General features: G+C 35.2%; 1 protein-coding gene across 3 annotated transcripts in view; it reads left to right on the top strand.

Moving 5' to 3' along the window:
- The window catches only part of CSMD3 (CUB and Sushi multiple domains 3), a gene marked incomplete at both ends in the record, with an annotated part of 1095706 nt that overhangs the window by 356495 nt on the left and 726356 nt on the right, over positions 1 to 12855 (top strand). For all 3 annotated transcript variants that reach the window (XM_081258479.1, XM_081258478.1, XM_081258477.1), the window contains one exon: positions 10335 to 10447. In XM_081258479.1, the coding sequence (XP_081114605.1) occupies positions 10335 to 10447 (113 nt within the window). The remainder of the gene's footprint in view (positions 1 to 10334; positions 10448 to 12855) is intronic.

Below are 12855 nucleotides of genomic sequence, written 5' to 3'. Positions count from 1 at the left end.
GTTCATTACTTCAGCTATCAAACAAAATGAGCACTGTTTTATTAAAAAAAAAAAAAAGTTTCACATCCTAGACACTCAGCCTTGGAGTACTTAATTCTGTTCACTCCTCTGCATCTAAAAGTAGTTTTGAAGTAGTTATTATATATGTATGTAGGAGGATACAATTTTTAAAAACTTTCTATTTTAGTTATGAAATATTGGATTCTTGGCTGTTGTCATACGTATTTTCTTTCATCTTTATTAACATTACTTATAACTGAAAATGCTCTTATGGCTATTTCTAATGAAATTATTTATTGACAACTTCATTGTGTCTTTTCTAATTTATGATTTGAGTAATAGTACATGATAATTATATGGCCAAAATTATAGTTCCATAAATATTTATGAATTATTATTGATCCATGTTCTGGTAACTTCTAGATTATAGAGAACCTCACTTTGTTGTCACAGAATGCCTGATGGACGTACATTTTTTTGACTGAAACAGAACACCTAAATTTTCTTTTTAAAGTATAAATTGATGTTAAAGTTTCTATTCAATTGAATTTTAAGAAATTCATTTAAATTGGATTCTATACTACTCTGCAGTTCTAAGATAGATGGGTGATCAAGATAGACAAAGTCTCTGCTTGCATGGATCTGATACTCTAAAGGAAGGGCTTCTGAAATTACTAAATTAGTAAATAAAAGAACCAGCTCAAAAACTGAAAAAAAAATGTGAATATTAAGGTAGCATCATGTGCTAGAGTGGGGAGGGCCTGATATGGATCAACCTAGTACAGTCATATGAGGAATAAACTCTTGATTGAATAATGAAAGATGAGGTTAGGTAACCAGAGGACCATCTGGAGAAATGGCATTCCAAACTTAGCAAATGTTAAGTGCAAAGGCCCTGTGGTGGCAAAGAATTTCCCATGTTTAAGGAAAAAGAAATGTCAGCGTGGCTAGAGTGTACTGAAGATAAAGTTGCTTCGTGTGAGATGAGCAAGAAGGGTGGACAAAGACCGGAATTTCCAGGCTTTCTGAGGCCTGGGTAAAGAGTCCAAATTTAATTCAAGTTTAATGAAAAGTTAAGCATGGTGGTAATAGTTAGGTTGGAAAAGAACAGTTTGGCTACTGGATAAGGAGCAGTTTGTTGGAATGCTCAGTAGAATCAAAAGAAGACACTACTGCAGGGTCTATGTGAGACCATGGGGACCTGGCTATTATGATAAGAGCAGCAGTAAAAATAATGAACAAATTTAAGATGGATTTTAGAGGCAGAAGAAGATTTGCAAATGGATTGGGTTTCTGAGAGTGAGGAGAATAGAGAATTAAAAGATGACACTTAAATGTTTGGGCAACTCGTGTGTTGGTGCCATTTGACATGATGTATTGAAGAACAGAGGAAAAACATACTTGTGAAGGGGACATCAAAAGTTCTGACTTTTAAGTTTGAGACACCTATTTGAAACCCAAGTGGGGATATTGAGTAGAAAATTTGGATATATTAGGTAGCATTGAAAAACAAGCAGCACAGCAAAATGGCCGAGCCAAGCAGTGGAGAGTTGTACACTACCACGTGTCTGGCAGGCAGAACGCCTGGCAGCCAAACCTCATTCCCGTGAGAGTCGGAGAAGAGTCACAGCTGTCAGGATGAGTTCTGGAAGCTGGTCTAGTTCTACGCTGCCTCCGTGGCTCATAGTGTGAAGAAGAAGAAAGAAAAATGGTCTCAAGGTAGAGCCACTAGCCCCCAGGACAGCAAACCAAGACTTAATTGCAGTTTCAGCCTGTCTCAGGAACAGAATTTCTGAAATTGCTTATCAGCACTAGAGAAATTCTTTTCCATTATAGGTTATTACAAGATACTGAATGTAGTTCCCTGTGCTATACACTGTGTGGCTTGACAGGGTCTTGGTGCTCTGGCCGGGTGTCAGGCCTGAGCCTCTGAGGTGGGAGAGCCAAGTGCAGGATACTGTTCCACCAGAAACCTCCCTGCCCCTCATAATATCAAATGGCGAAAACCCTCCCAGTGACCTCAATGCTCTCAATGCTCTCAATGCTAAGATCCAGCCCCACTCAACAACCAGCAAGCTCCAGTGCTGGACACCCCATGCCAAACAACTAGCAAGACAGGAACATAACCCCACCCATTAGTGGAGAGGCTGCCTAAAATCATAATAAGTTCACAGACACCCCAAAACACACCACCGGAGGCAGTCCTGCCCACCAGAAAGACAGGATCCAACCTCATCCACCAGAACACAGGCACCAGTCCCCTCCACCAGGAATCCTGCACAACCCACTGAACCAACCTTACCCACTGGGGGCAGACACCAAAAACAATGGGAGCTACGAACCTGCAGCCTGTGAAAAGCAGACCTCAAACACAGTAAGTTAAGCAAAATGGGAAGACATAGAAATAAACAGCAGATGAAGGGGCAAGGTAAAAACCCACCAGACCAAACAAATGAAGAGGAAATAGACAGTCTAGCTGAAAAAGAATTCAGAGTAATGATAGTAAAGATGATCCAAAATCTTGGAAATAGAATGGAGAAAATACAAGGACCTAGAAGAACTAACCAGCAAACAAACAATGATGAACAACACAATAAATGAAGAAGAAATCAATAGCAGAATAACTGAGACAGAAGAATGGATAAGTGACCTGGAAGATAAATAGTGGAAATCACTACCACAGAGCAGAATAAAGAAAAAAAATGAAAAGAATTGAGGACAGTCTCAGAGACCTCTGGGACAACATTAAACACACCAACATTCGAATTTTAGGGGTCCCAGAAGAAGAGAAAAAGAAAGGGACTGAGAAAATATTTGAAGAGATTATAGTTGAAAACTTCCCTAACATGGGAAAGGAAATAGTCAAGTCCAGGAAGTGCAGAGAGTCCATACAGGATAAATCCAAGGAGAAACACATCAAGAAAACTATCAAAAATTAAATACAAAGAAAAAATATTAAAAGCAGCAAGGGGATAACAACAAATAACATACAAGGGAATCCCCATATGGTTAACAGCTGACCTTTCAGCAGAAACTCTGCAAGCCAGAAGGGAATGGTAGGACATATTTAAAGGGATGAAAGGGAAAAAACTACAACCAAGATTACTCTACCCGGCAAGTATCTCATTCAGATTCAACAGAGAAATTAAAACATTTACAGACAAGCAAAACCTAAGAGAATTAAGCACCACCAAACCAGTTTTACAACAAATGCTAAAGGAACTTCTCTAGACAGGAAACACAGGAGAAGGAAAAGACCTACAATAACAAACCCAAAACAATTAAGAAAATGGTCATAGGAACATACATAGAGATAATTACCTGAAATGTAAATGGATTAAATGCTCCAACCAAAAGACATAGACTGGCTGAATGGAAGCAAAAACAAGACCCGTATATACGCTGTCTACAAGAGACCCACTTCAGACCTAGGGACACATACAGACTGAAAGTGAGGGGATGGAAAAAGATATTCCACGCAAATGGGAATCAAAAGAAAGCTGGAGTAGCAATTCTCATATCAGACAAAATAGACTTTAAAATAAAGACTAAGGGCTTCCCTGGTGGCACAGTGGTTGAGAGTCCACCTGCCGATCCAGGGGACACGGGTTTGTGCCCCGGTCCGGGAGGATTCCACATGCCACAGAATGGCTGGGCCTGTGAGCCATGGCCGCTGAGCCTGTGCATCCGTAGCCTGTGCTCCACAACGGGAGAGGCCACAACAGTGAGAGGCCTGTGTACCGCAAAAAAATAATAAATAAAATAAAAATAAAGACTACTACAAGAGAGAAGGACACTACATAATGATCAAGGGTTCCATTTAAGAAGAAGATATAACAATTGTAAATATTTATGCACCCAACATAAGAGTATCTTAAAACATAAGGCAAATGCTAACAGCCATAAAAGGGGAAATTGACAGTAACAAAAATAGTAGAGGGGGCTTCCCTGGTGGCGCAGTGGTTGGGAGTCCGCCTGCCTGTGTGGGGGACACGGGTTCGTGCCCTGGTCTGGGAGGATGCCACATTCCGCGGAGCCGCTGGGCCCGTGAGCCATGGCCGCTGAGCCTGCGTGTCTGGAGCCTGTGCTCCGCAGCGGGAGAGGCCACAGCAGTGAGAGGCCCACGTACCACAAAAAAAAAAAAAAAAAAAAAAAAATAGTAGAGGGCTTTAACATCCCACTTTCACCAATGGACAGATAATCCAAAATGACAGTAAATAAGGAAACACAAGCTTTAAATGACACATTAGACAAGATGGACTTAATTGATATTTATAAGACATTCCATCCAAAAACAACAGAATGCATTTTCTTCTCAAGTGCTCATGGAACATTCTCCAAGATAGATCATATCCTGGGTCACAAATCAAGCCTTGGTAAATTTAAGAAAATTGAAATCATACCAAGTATCTTTTCCAACCACAACACTGTGAGACTAGATATCAATTACAGGGAAAAAAACTGTAAAAAATACAAACATATAGAGGCTAATCAATACGCTACTAAATAACCAAGAAGTCACTGAAGAAATCAAAGAGGAAATCAAAGAATACCTAGAAAAAAATGACAGTGAAAACACGAAGATCCAAAACCTATGGGATGCAGCAAAAGCAGTTCTAAGAGGGAAGCTTATACCAATACAATCCTACCTCAATAAACAAGAAACATCTCAAATAAACAACCTAACCTTACACCTAAAGCAATTAAAGAAAAAGAAGAAAGAAACCCCAAAGTTAGCAGAAGGAAAGAAATCATAAAGATCAGATCAGAAATAAATGAAAAAGAAAATAAGGAAACCATAACAAAAATCAATAAAACTAAAAGCTTGTTCTTTGAAAAGATAAACAAAATTGATAAACCATTAGCCAGACTCATCAAGAAAAAAAGGGAGAAGACTCAAATCAACAGAATTAGAAATGAAAAAGGAGAGGTAACAACTGTCACTGAAGAAATACAAAGGATCGTGAGAGATTACTACAAGAAACTATATGCCAATAAAATGGACAACCTGGAAGAAATCGACAAATTCTTAGAAAAACACAACCTTCCATGACTGAACCAGGAAGAAATGTAAAGTATGAACAGACTAATCACAAGTACTGATATTGGAACTGTTATTAAAAAACTCCCAACAAACAAAAGTCTAGGACCAGATGGCTTCACAGGCAAATTCTATCAAACATTTAGAGAACAGCTAACAACTGTCCTTCTCAAACTCTTCCAAAACATAGCAGAGGTAGGAACACTGCCAAACTCATTCTATGAGGCCACCAGTACCCTGATACCAAAATCAAAGAAGTCACAAAAAAAGAAAACTACAGGCCTTATCACTGATAAGCAAAGATGCAAAAATCCTCAACAACATACTAGCAGATAGAATCCAACAGCACATTAAAAGGATCATACACCATGATCAAGTGGGTTGTATCCCAGGAATGCAAGGATTCCTCAATATACGCAAATCAGTCAATGTGATACACCATATTAACAAATTGAACAATAAAAAACATATGATAATCTCAATAGATGCAGAAAAAGCTTTTGACAAAATTCAAAACCTGTTTATGATAAAAACCCTCCAGAAAGTAGGCATAGAGGGAACTTACGTCAACATAATAAAGGCCATATATGACAGACCCACAGCCAACATCATTCTCAATGGTGAAAAACTGAAACCATTTCCACTAAGATCAGGAACAAGACAAGGTTGCCCACTCTCACCACTATTATTCAACATAGTTTTGGAAGTTTTAGCCACAGCAATCAAAGAAGAAAAAGAAATAAAAGGAATCCAAATCAGTAAAGAAGTAAAGCTGTCACTGTTTGCAGATGACATGGTACTATACATAGAGAATCCTAAAGAGTCTACCAGAAAACTACTAGAGCTAATCAATGAATTTGGTAAAGTAGCAGGATACAGAATTAATGCACAGAAATCTCTTGCATTCCTATACAGTAATGATGAAAAATCTAAAGAGAAATCAAGGAAACACTCCCATTTACCACTGCAACAAAAAGAATAAAATACCTAGGAATAAACCTACCTAAGGAGACAAAAGACCTATATGCAGAAAACTATAAGACACTGATGAAAGAAATTAAAGATGATACAAACAGATGGAGAGATATACCATGTTCTTGGATTGGAAGAATCAACATTGTGAAAATGACTATACTACCCAAAGCAATCTACAGATTCAATGCAATCCCTATCAAGCTATCAATGACATTTTTCACAGAACTAGAACCAAAAATTTCACAATTTGTATGGCAACACAGAACACCCCGAATAGCCAAAGGAATCTTGAGAAAGCAAAACCGAGCTGGAGGAATCAGGCTCCCAGACTTCAAACTATACTACAAAGCTACAGTAATCAAGACAGTATGGTACTGCCACAAAAACAGAAATATAGATCAATGGAACAGGATAGAAAACCCATAGATAAACCCATGCACATGTGGTCATCTTATATTTGATAAGGGAGGCAATAATATACAATGGAGAATAGAGAGCTTCTTCAAAAAGTGGTGCTGGGAAAACTGGACAGCTACATGTAAAAGAATGAAATTAGAAAACTCCCTAACACCATACACAGAAGTAAACTCAAAATGGTTTAAAGACCTAAATGTAAGGCCAGGCACTATAAAACTCTTAAGAGGAAAGCATAGGCAGAATACTCTATGACAGGCGTCAGGCAGGTGATTATTTGAAAAAGCATGGGTTTAGGTTTGACTCTCTCTATAGGTACTGAAGATGAGGTAAAACAGATCATTAGATTTGACTGATCTTAGGGAACTGGACAGATTGAAAAATAGATGTTAGATCCACCAAAGATGACACCTGTTGTTGCAAATGCTAATTTTGAGAAAGTTGAGAACCAGAGTCAACAGATGACAGCAATGAGTATCTGTCAAGAGAGTTATAAACCAAAGGCGTTAAGTTCAGAGTAGTTCTAGGGACTTTTGAAAAAAATGGTAAAGACCTCTGATTCTCTCAGGATTCTTACACTTAATTGATTTAAAAAAAAATCTTGTAAGGGTTATGATCGTGTTCTCTAAGGTCCTATTTGTAAAAGAAAATGTTGCATTATTTTTATCTATCAATTTATTATTTAGTTACTATTTCTGTGGAAAATGATGTAAATAAAAGTAAATTTAGCAAAGATTAATTATGGCCAGTTACACTGTATTATTTTCAGTATTCTATATGGAATATGCAATGAAATTTTATATCATTAATTTACAGTGTTCATTCAGATTTATTAATTACACAAAAGCCATGTCTTAAATTCTTTTTGGGTACAAATAACTGTTGTAGGATACAGATTTATGACATTTATCATTATGATTATTTTCATTGATTTAATTCTCCTAAAATCCAGTATAGTAATTTGTGACATATAATCATGAGTATGGCTATTTCGAGTGTAAAATAGAGAAGGTAATATACCAATTGAAACCTCATTTCTAGACATTCTTACAGGTTACTCTTTTTTTTTTTTTTTTTGGTACATCATCTGCTGCCTTCTGAAATTATCTCACTCATTTGTTTATGTTACCTTCTTTATTTGTAAGACCACAGATCTTGTATGTGTTGTTTACAATTATATTTCCAACCCTTAGCATCAATATTTGTCATGTACTAAGTGTTCAATAAATAATTGTTGAGTATACTTAATCTTTTCAGTACCAAGGGGTGATTCTCACTGGCTTTATACTAGAATGCATCCATATTGCCTACCTTCAAATGACCATAGTAATGTCATATAGGATTAACAGTGATTTATATTTATGAAATATCTCCTTTAGTATTTAAGAAAGTAATTATCTCAATTAGTTTAATGGAATCTTTCTAGTTGGCACATATTCTTAGTCCTCCATTTCTCATACCTCCTGATAACATGTGAAATGTGTTGCAGATATATGTAACTTCATTTACTAGATTGCTCTATATGCCACAAAGTCATACTGTGTAAATCATGTTTAAATAGTGAGCAATACTAAGTTACCACAGTCAGGAAAGTCCGTGTGATTCCCTTATAACCAGTGAAGCTATGTTCATTCTCTGGTGGCAAATGAGTCTTTGGTGCACTTGCTTTCTATTTCTAGTTCAGTGTCTTGACTTATCTGCACTTATGCTTCATGAGAATAAGCACTGAGGCTGTCAGGAATATCCTCTTAGTTCCACCTCTGTTGAATTGCCATTTTTGCTCCACCTCATGTACATTGTGTTTCTAGCTGCTGCTGCTGTAACATCTTCAGTTCAATCTTTCTCAATTCCTGAAGGTGAACTCAGATTAAAAACTATAGTTCCATAGTAGCTATTACTTGCTTTTACTACACTCTCTTACTGAAATTATCTTTGATGTTCCTGAGAAAGATGGAAAGTTTATCCTTTTCATTGTCTGTTTCATCTTCTTTCCTCTCACACTTTTCGTGATGTCCTTGTTGAATTGCTTCTCATCTGTTGGATTTTTTAAGGACCATTCTCCAAACCCTGTTCTTTAGTCTTTTACAACCATTCATGTATTATACTCTCATTACATTTAGAAATGTGTGCAGCCTTTCAGAAATAATTTAAATTTTTCCTAATGGATGTTTATGCTCATTGAATCGGGGAATTGAAGAGAATCAAATTGTAAATCAAAATCTGGCATGAAACATGCTACTGTACTGAAAATATAATTGTACCAAATCCAAGTTTTGTTTTCTTTTTTTCATTGAATTGCTGTCTGAACCAAACCTACCAACAAGCAAACAAAAGTAAAGATAACCTGGATACTGCATTTTCTGAAAGTAATGAAGTAAATTTTTAAAACTTGAGTTTTAAAATTATGCAGGTATGTTATATGTCTGTCTTTACTCAATTCAGATATGAAAAAAACAGCCGGCTTGACTAGTAAACAGTCACCCCTATGAAAAGAGGAAATAAGGCATTGATGGGGAAAAATTAAAGAAAATTCATTCCAAAGCTGGTGGAGAAATGAGAACTATATGGGATAGAACCCAACTTGTTCATGTTAGAATCCAAAAAAATTGGATTACACAGTAATGTTGCCAAGCACATTCTATTCATTCATGGGCACAATGATAAAATAAATGTGAATTCATATTTTTATGCTATAGCAGGTGGTCATCCACTAAAAGTGATGGCTAGCTCCCAAATATCCTAGGAAAAGTGAGTTTTAGGAAATAAAGGGGGAGGATGTAGGATAAAGGGTTTTTGCATCACTGTGTCTACACCTGCTGATTACATGTGCAGGGATGGATATTCCAATCTCCCCTACCTGTCCCCTAGAATGAATGACTGCCAAGCACTGAGAGAAGAAATCACCTCCCCCAACACACACACACACACACACACACACACACACACACACACACCAGCTGTCTAGTTTGCCTTCCTATGAAGAAAAGTGTAAGCTTTGAAGAATGGGAAAGATATGTCATATACTGGTTATTAGGAAACCTTATTCTAAAACCCTCTTTCATGATGTAATAGTCTTTTGAGAGTATTTTACCTTGGCTTTACAACACACACCTAGTATTTAAATGGTTAGGTATATAGGGGTGGTATTCCTTTGTTGAATTAAATCAGCAAAACTACTTTGCTGGAAATGTTCAAAACATTATAGAGCAAGAGAGTTATTTTGTCTATTAATTATGACCAGTATCTGGGGCATAGTTTAAAATTTTTGCTTTAAGGAGATTATGTAGTGTTACCTTCGTGACTAGATATGGGGTGACTATATATCCAAAATACAGTCTGTTTTCTGTCTATCAGTTGGAGCAGACCTCCAGTGCCTTATAGAAGTATGCATTATAATGAGAGCTAATCATTAAATTTACAATATTGTGAAATTACATTAAAATAGTGCTTGTTATATGAATTGAAATTGTAAAATCTTACATTGAATGTGAAATGCTGAAAATATCTTAAGTGGAAAAAAGTATATCAACTGCTTTAAAGTCTTTCTGTTTTGTAACTATATTGATACATACATGGGTTATGCTGTGACCAGCACTGTCAGCTCAGCAGCCATTATGTTTATTATTGTCTATTCAATAAATTTTGGAGAATCAAAATTATATGCAGTTTACAGTTGATTTTACTAATATATGCAACCTGATCGGAATAGCTTATTTTGGAATTACACTATTCTATGATTGACTTTTCTATGCATAAAATAACTATTTCACTTGTGCTTAAAAAGTTAGCAAGGCAAAGTCATGAATATTGTATACAAGTAGACATTTTTGGGGGTCCCAATTCAGTGAAAATGTTTACTACTTAAAAGCTTTTTAAATTTTTTTTGTTGTCTTCCATAATTCAGGTTATCTGGAATGAATATACCACCACCAATTATCAGCAACAAAAACTGGCTCAGACTGCATTTTGTTACAGACAGCAATCACCGATATCGTGGATTTAGTGCTCCATATCAAGGTATATTTAATGAATACCTCTACCTCTTTTTATGTGTAAAATGATTTTGGTATACACAACTGCATTTTATGATAGAGGCAAAATATCTTTAGCATTAACACATGGTAATTTGAATAAACAAAAATGGTCATTTTCTTGCTGAGGCAATATTGTGATCATAACTAAATTACAGTATAAAAGTTAGTTGAGTTTTCTAGTACACTGTCCAGAATAAAGAATATTGTTAACCTCTAAAAGGTCATGTGTAACAGGTGTAATATTTACCTTTAATAAAGTGCTTCAGTAGTAGAACATACTACCTAAACATGTACCACAAAACACTGCAGAAAACTGCAGTGTAAACAGGCTCTTCATCAATTGAAATCCATTTCCATATACAATGTTTTTGCAAATGTTACTTTCATTAACTTTGTTAGGATTATTATCTACAGGTATAAGTTTTGAATAAGTGAGATAGTATTTGATATATTAACTTGAAAAAAACTCTGTTTAGAATTTGGTTATTATGAAAATGGAGTATTAATAAAAATGTAGCTTCTACAATGTTTAGTAATATTATGTGGGTTTGGTGCACTTATTCTCAGACTACTTGTGTTAATAATTCATTTCATTCTTAGCAGTGTATCAGCTACTGTTCAGAGAATAGTGAATATTGCCACAGTTAAATATTTTCATTTATCTGTTTTTTTTAGTGCTTTACTTTTTAATAATCTTCAGCTGAAGCACTTTGTAAATTGAATATAATAACTTTAGGCAGCTTATAATTAATACCTAAAGTAGTATTAGACTACATATTGTTTTCTGGAATACAAATTTCAACAATTTATACTTTGGAGGCCAGTAACCTTTCTACAGATGCCCTATCAATACATTTCTCACAGTAATAGCAACAGATTAATGTGATTGTATTTGTAATATTGTATTGGGTATCACTGTAATAAAAATTCCTAAGATTGTAACTTAAAAGTAATGATTTTAGACAAAGTCCATTGTAGAAAAAAACTATAATTTCTATTTGTAAAGTAGTTAATTCGAAAGGAAACATGAATGCAAATTTGCTTTTAAAGCTATGCATTGTATTAACATCTCTCATGATAGAATATATTGTCTATCATCATAAAACATTATATTTAAAAAAAATTAAATGTTTATAGAAAAACTTATTTTCCTTTATTTTATTAAAAATAACTGTTTGGGCATAGTAACTCGAATCTTATCAGTTTCAACCAGTGTCACTTTTAAATTTGCAATCATATTTTACTGAGTTCCCATTTAAAATTCTAAAATTTTTGTGTAGTTCAGAAATAAGAGGACTTTTTATTGAAAATAATTAGCTGTTGTAGAGCCTCTTTATCTCTGGGTTCACCCCTTTCCTTGTGGAGTTTTCCACTCAAATAACTTTATGGCTCTGATTCCCTCTTCAATGAATTAAGGCAGATGGCATGGCAGAAATTCAAAAGACTATCATCTTTGACTCATGTGGTGATCCTTTCTGTTTGATTCATGGAATCTTTCAGTAAGATGTCTTCTACTCTTTATCTGAATAGAAATAAAGTAGCAGTTCTTTTATATTTAAATATACAGCCGGGAGAGAAAACAAACAAACAAACATAGATCTCTTATCTTAAAAAATAAATTGGTATTTCGTTTGTTTTATGCAGTATAGTTTCATGAAACTGATATCTTTAGATGGGTTGTTTTGCATTATAAGACAGTAGTACAAAGCTGCTAGTAGATTTGTGTGCTTAATTATCATTTTCAGTATTCTACTGACTAATCTTAAATTGACTTTTATAGTATTTTCAAGTTTCAGTTTGATTTTCCTGCATTGCCTGTCTGGTTTTAGCACTGAAGAATAACATATCAATGAATTTACTGTAGTAAAATAGAAGGGAAGTGTTTTATGGGGTATAAATTATTTCTATTTTCAGCAGGAAAAGGAGCTCAAAAGAGGGTAATTTTGGGTGTAATCTGTATCTTCACACTGTAGAGGGAATAAAGTGGCCTGAGAAAGTGTAAGCTATAATTTTATAATAAAATCAAGGAAAAGTTTTAATATATAAAAACACACCTTTGCATTGTATCCTTTTAAAACTTGCCTGATTCAGGCTTGATTTTTCTAATTGCATTATCTCCAAATAATATTTTACCTAAACGTAAGCTCAGTTGGAGAAGCAGTTCTTGAAACTACAAGCAAATAAATTTTGATTAACAAAAACTCTACTAGGCTAACTTAAATAGCTATAAAATTTATAATTCTGACATGCTGAATACATGCCCTGGCATGAACTGATAATCCTGCTTTTTAGATTGTTCCATGCTACCGTATCATTTCAGTGGTGTCTAAATTATAACTAATTCAAGATAGAAAATTTTGTGGAATATACTATTCAAAAGTCACAACCAAG

This window comes from Mesoplodon bidens (genome assembly GCF_964165515.1).
Source record: "Mesoplodon bidens genome assembly, chromosome: 16".
Lineage (NCBI taxonomy): Eukaryota > Metazoa > Chordata > Mammalia > Artiodactyla > Ziphiidae > Mesoplodon > Mesoplodon bidens.
The sequence above is the reverse complement of the archived record's forward strand: the minus strand, read 5'-3'. Positions and strand labels throughout refer to the sequence as shown.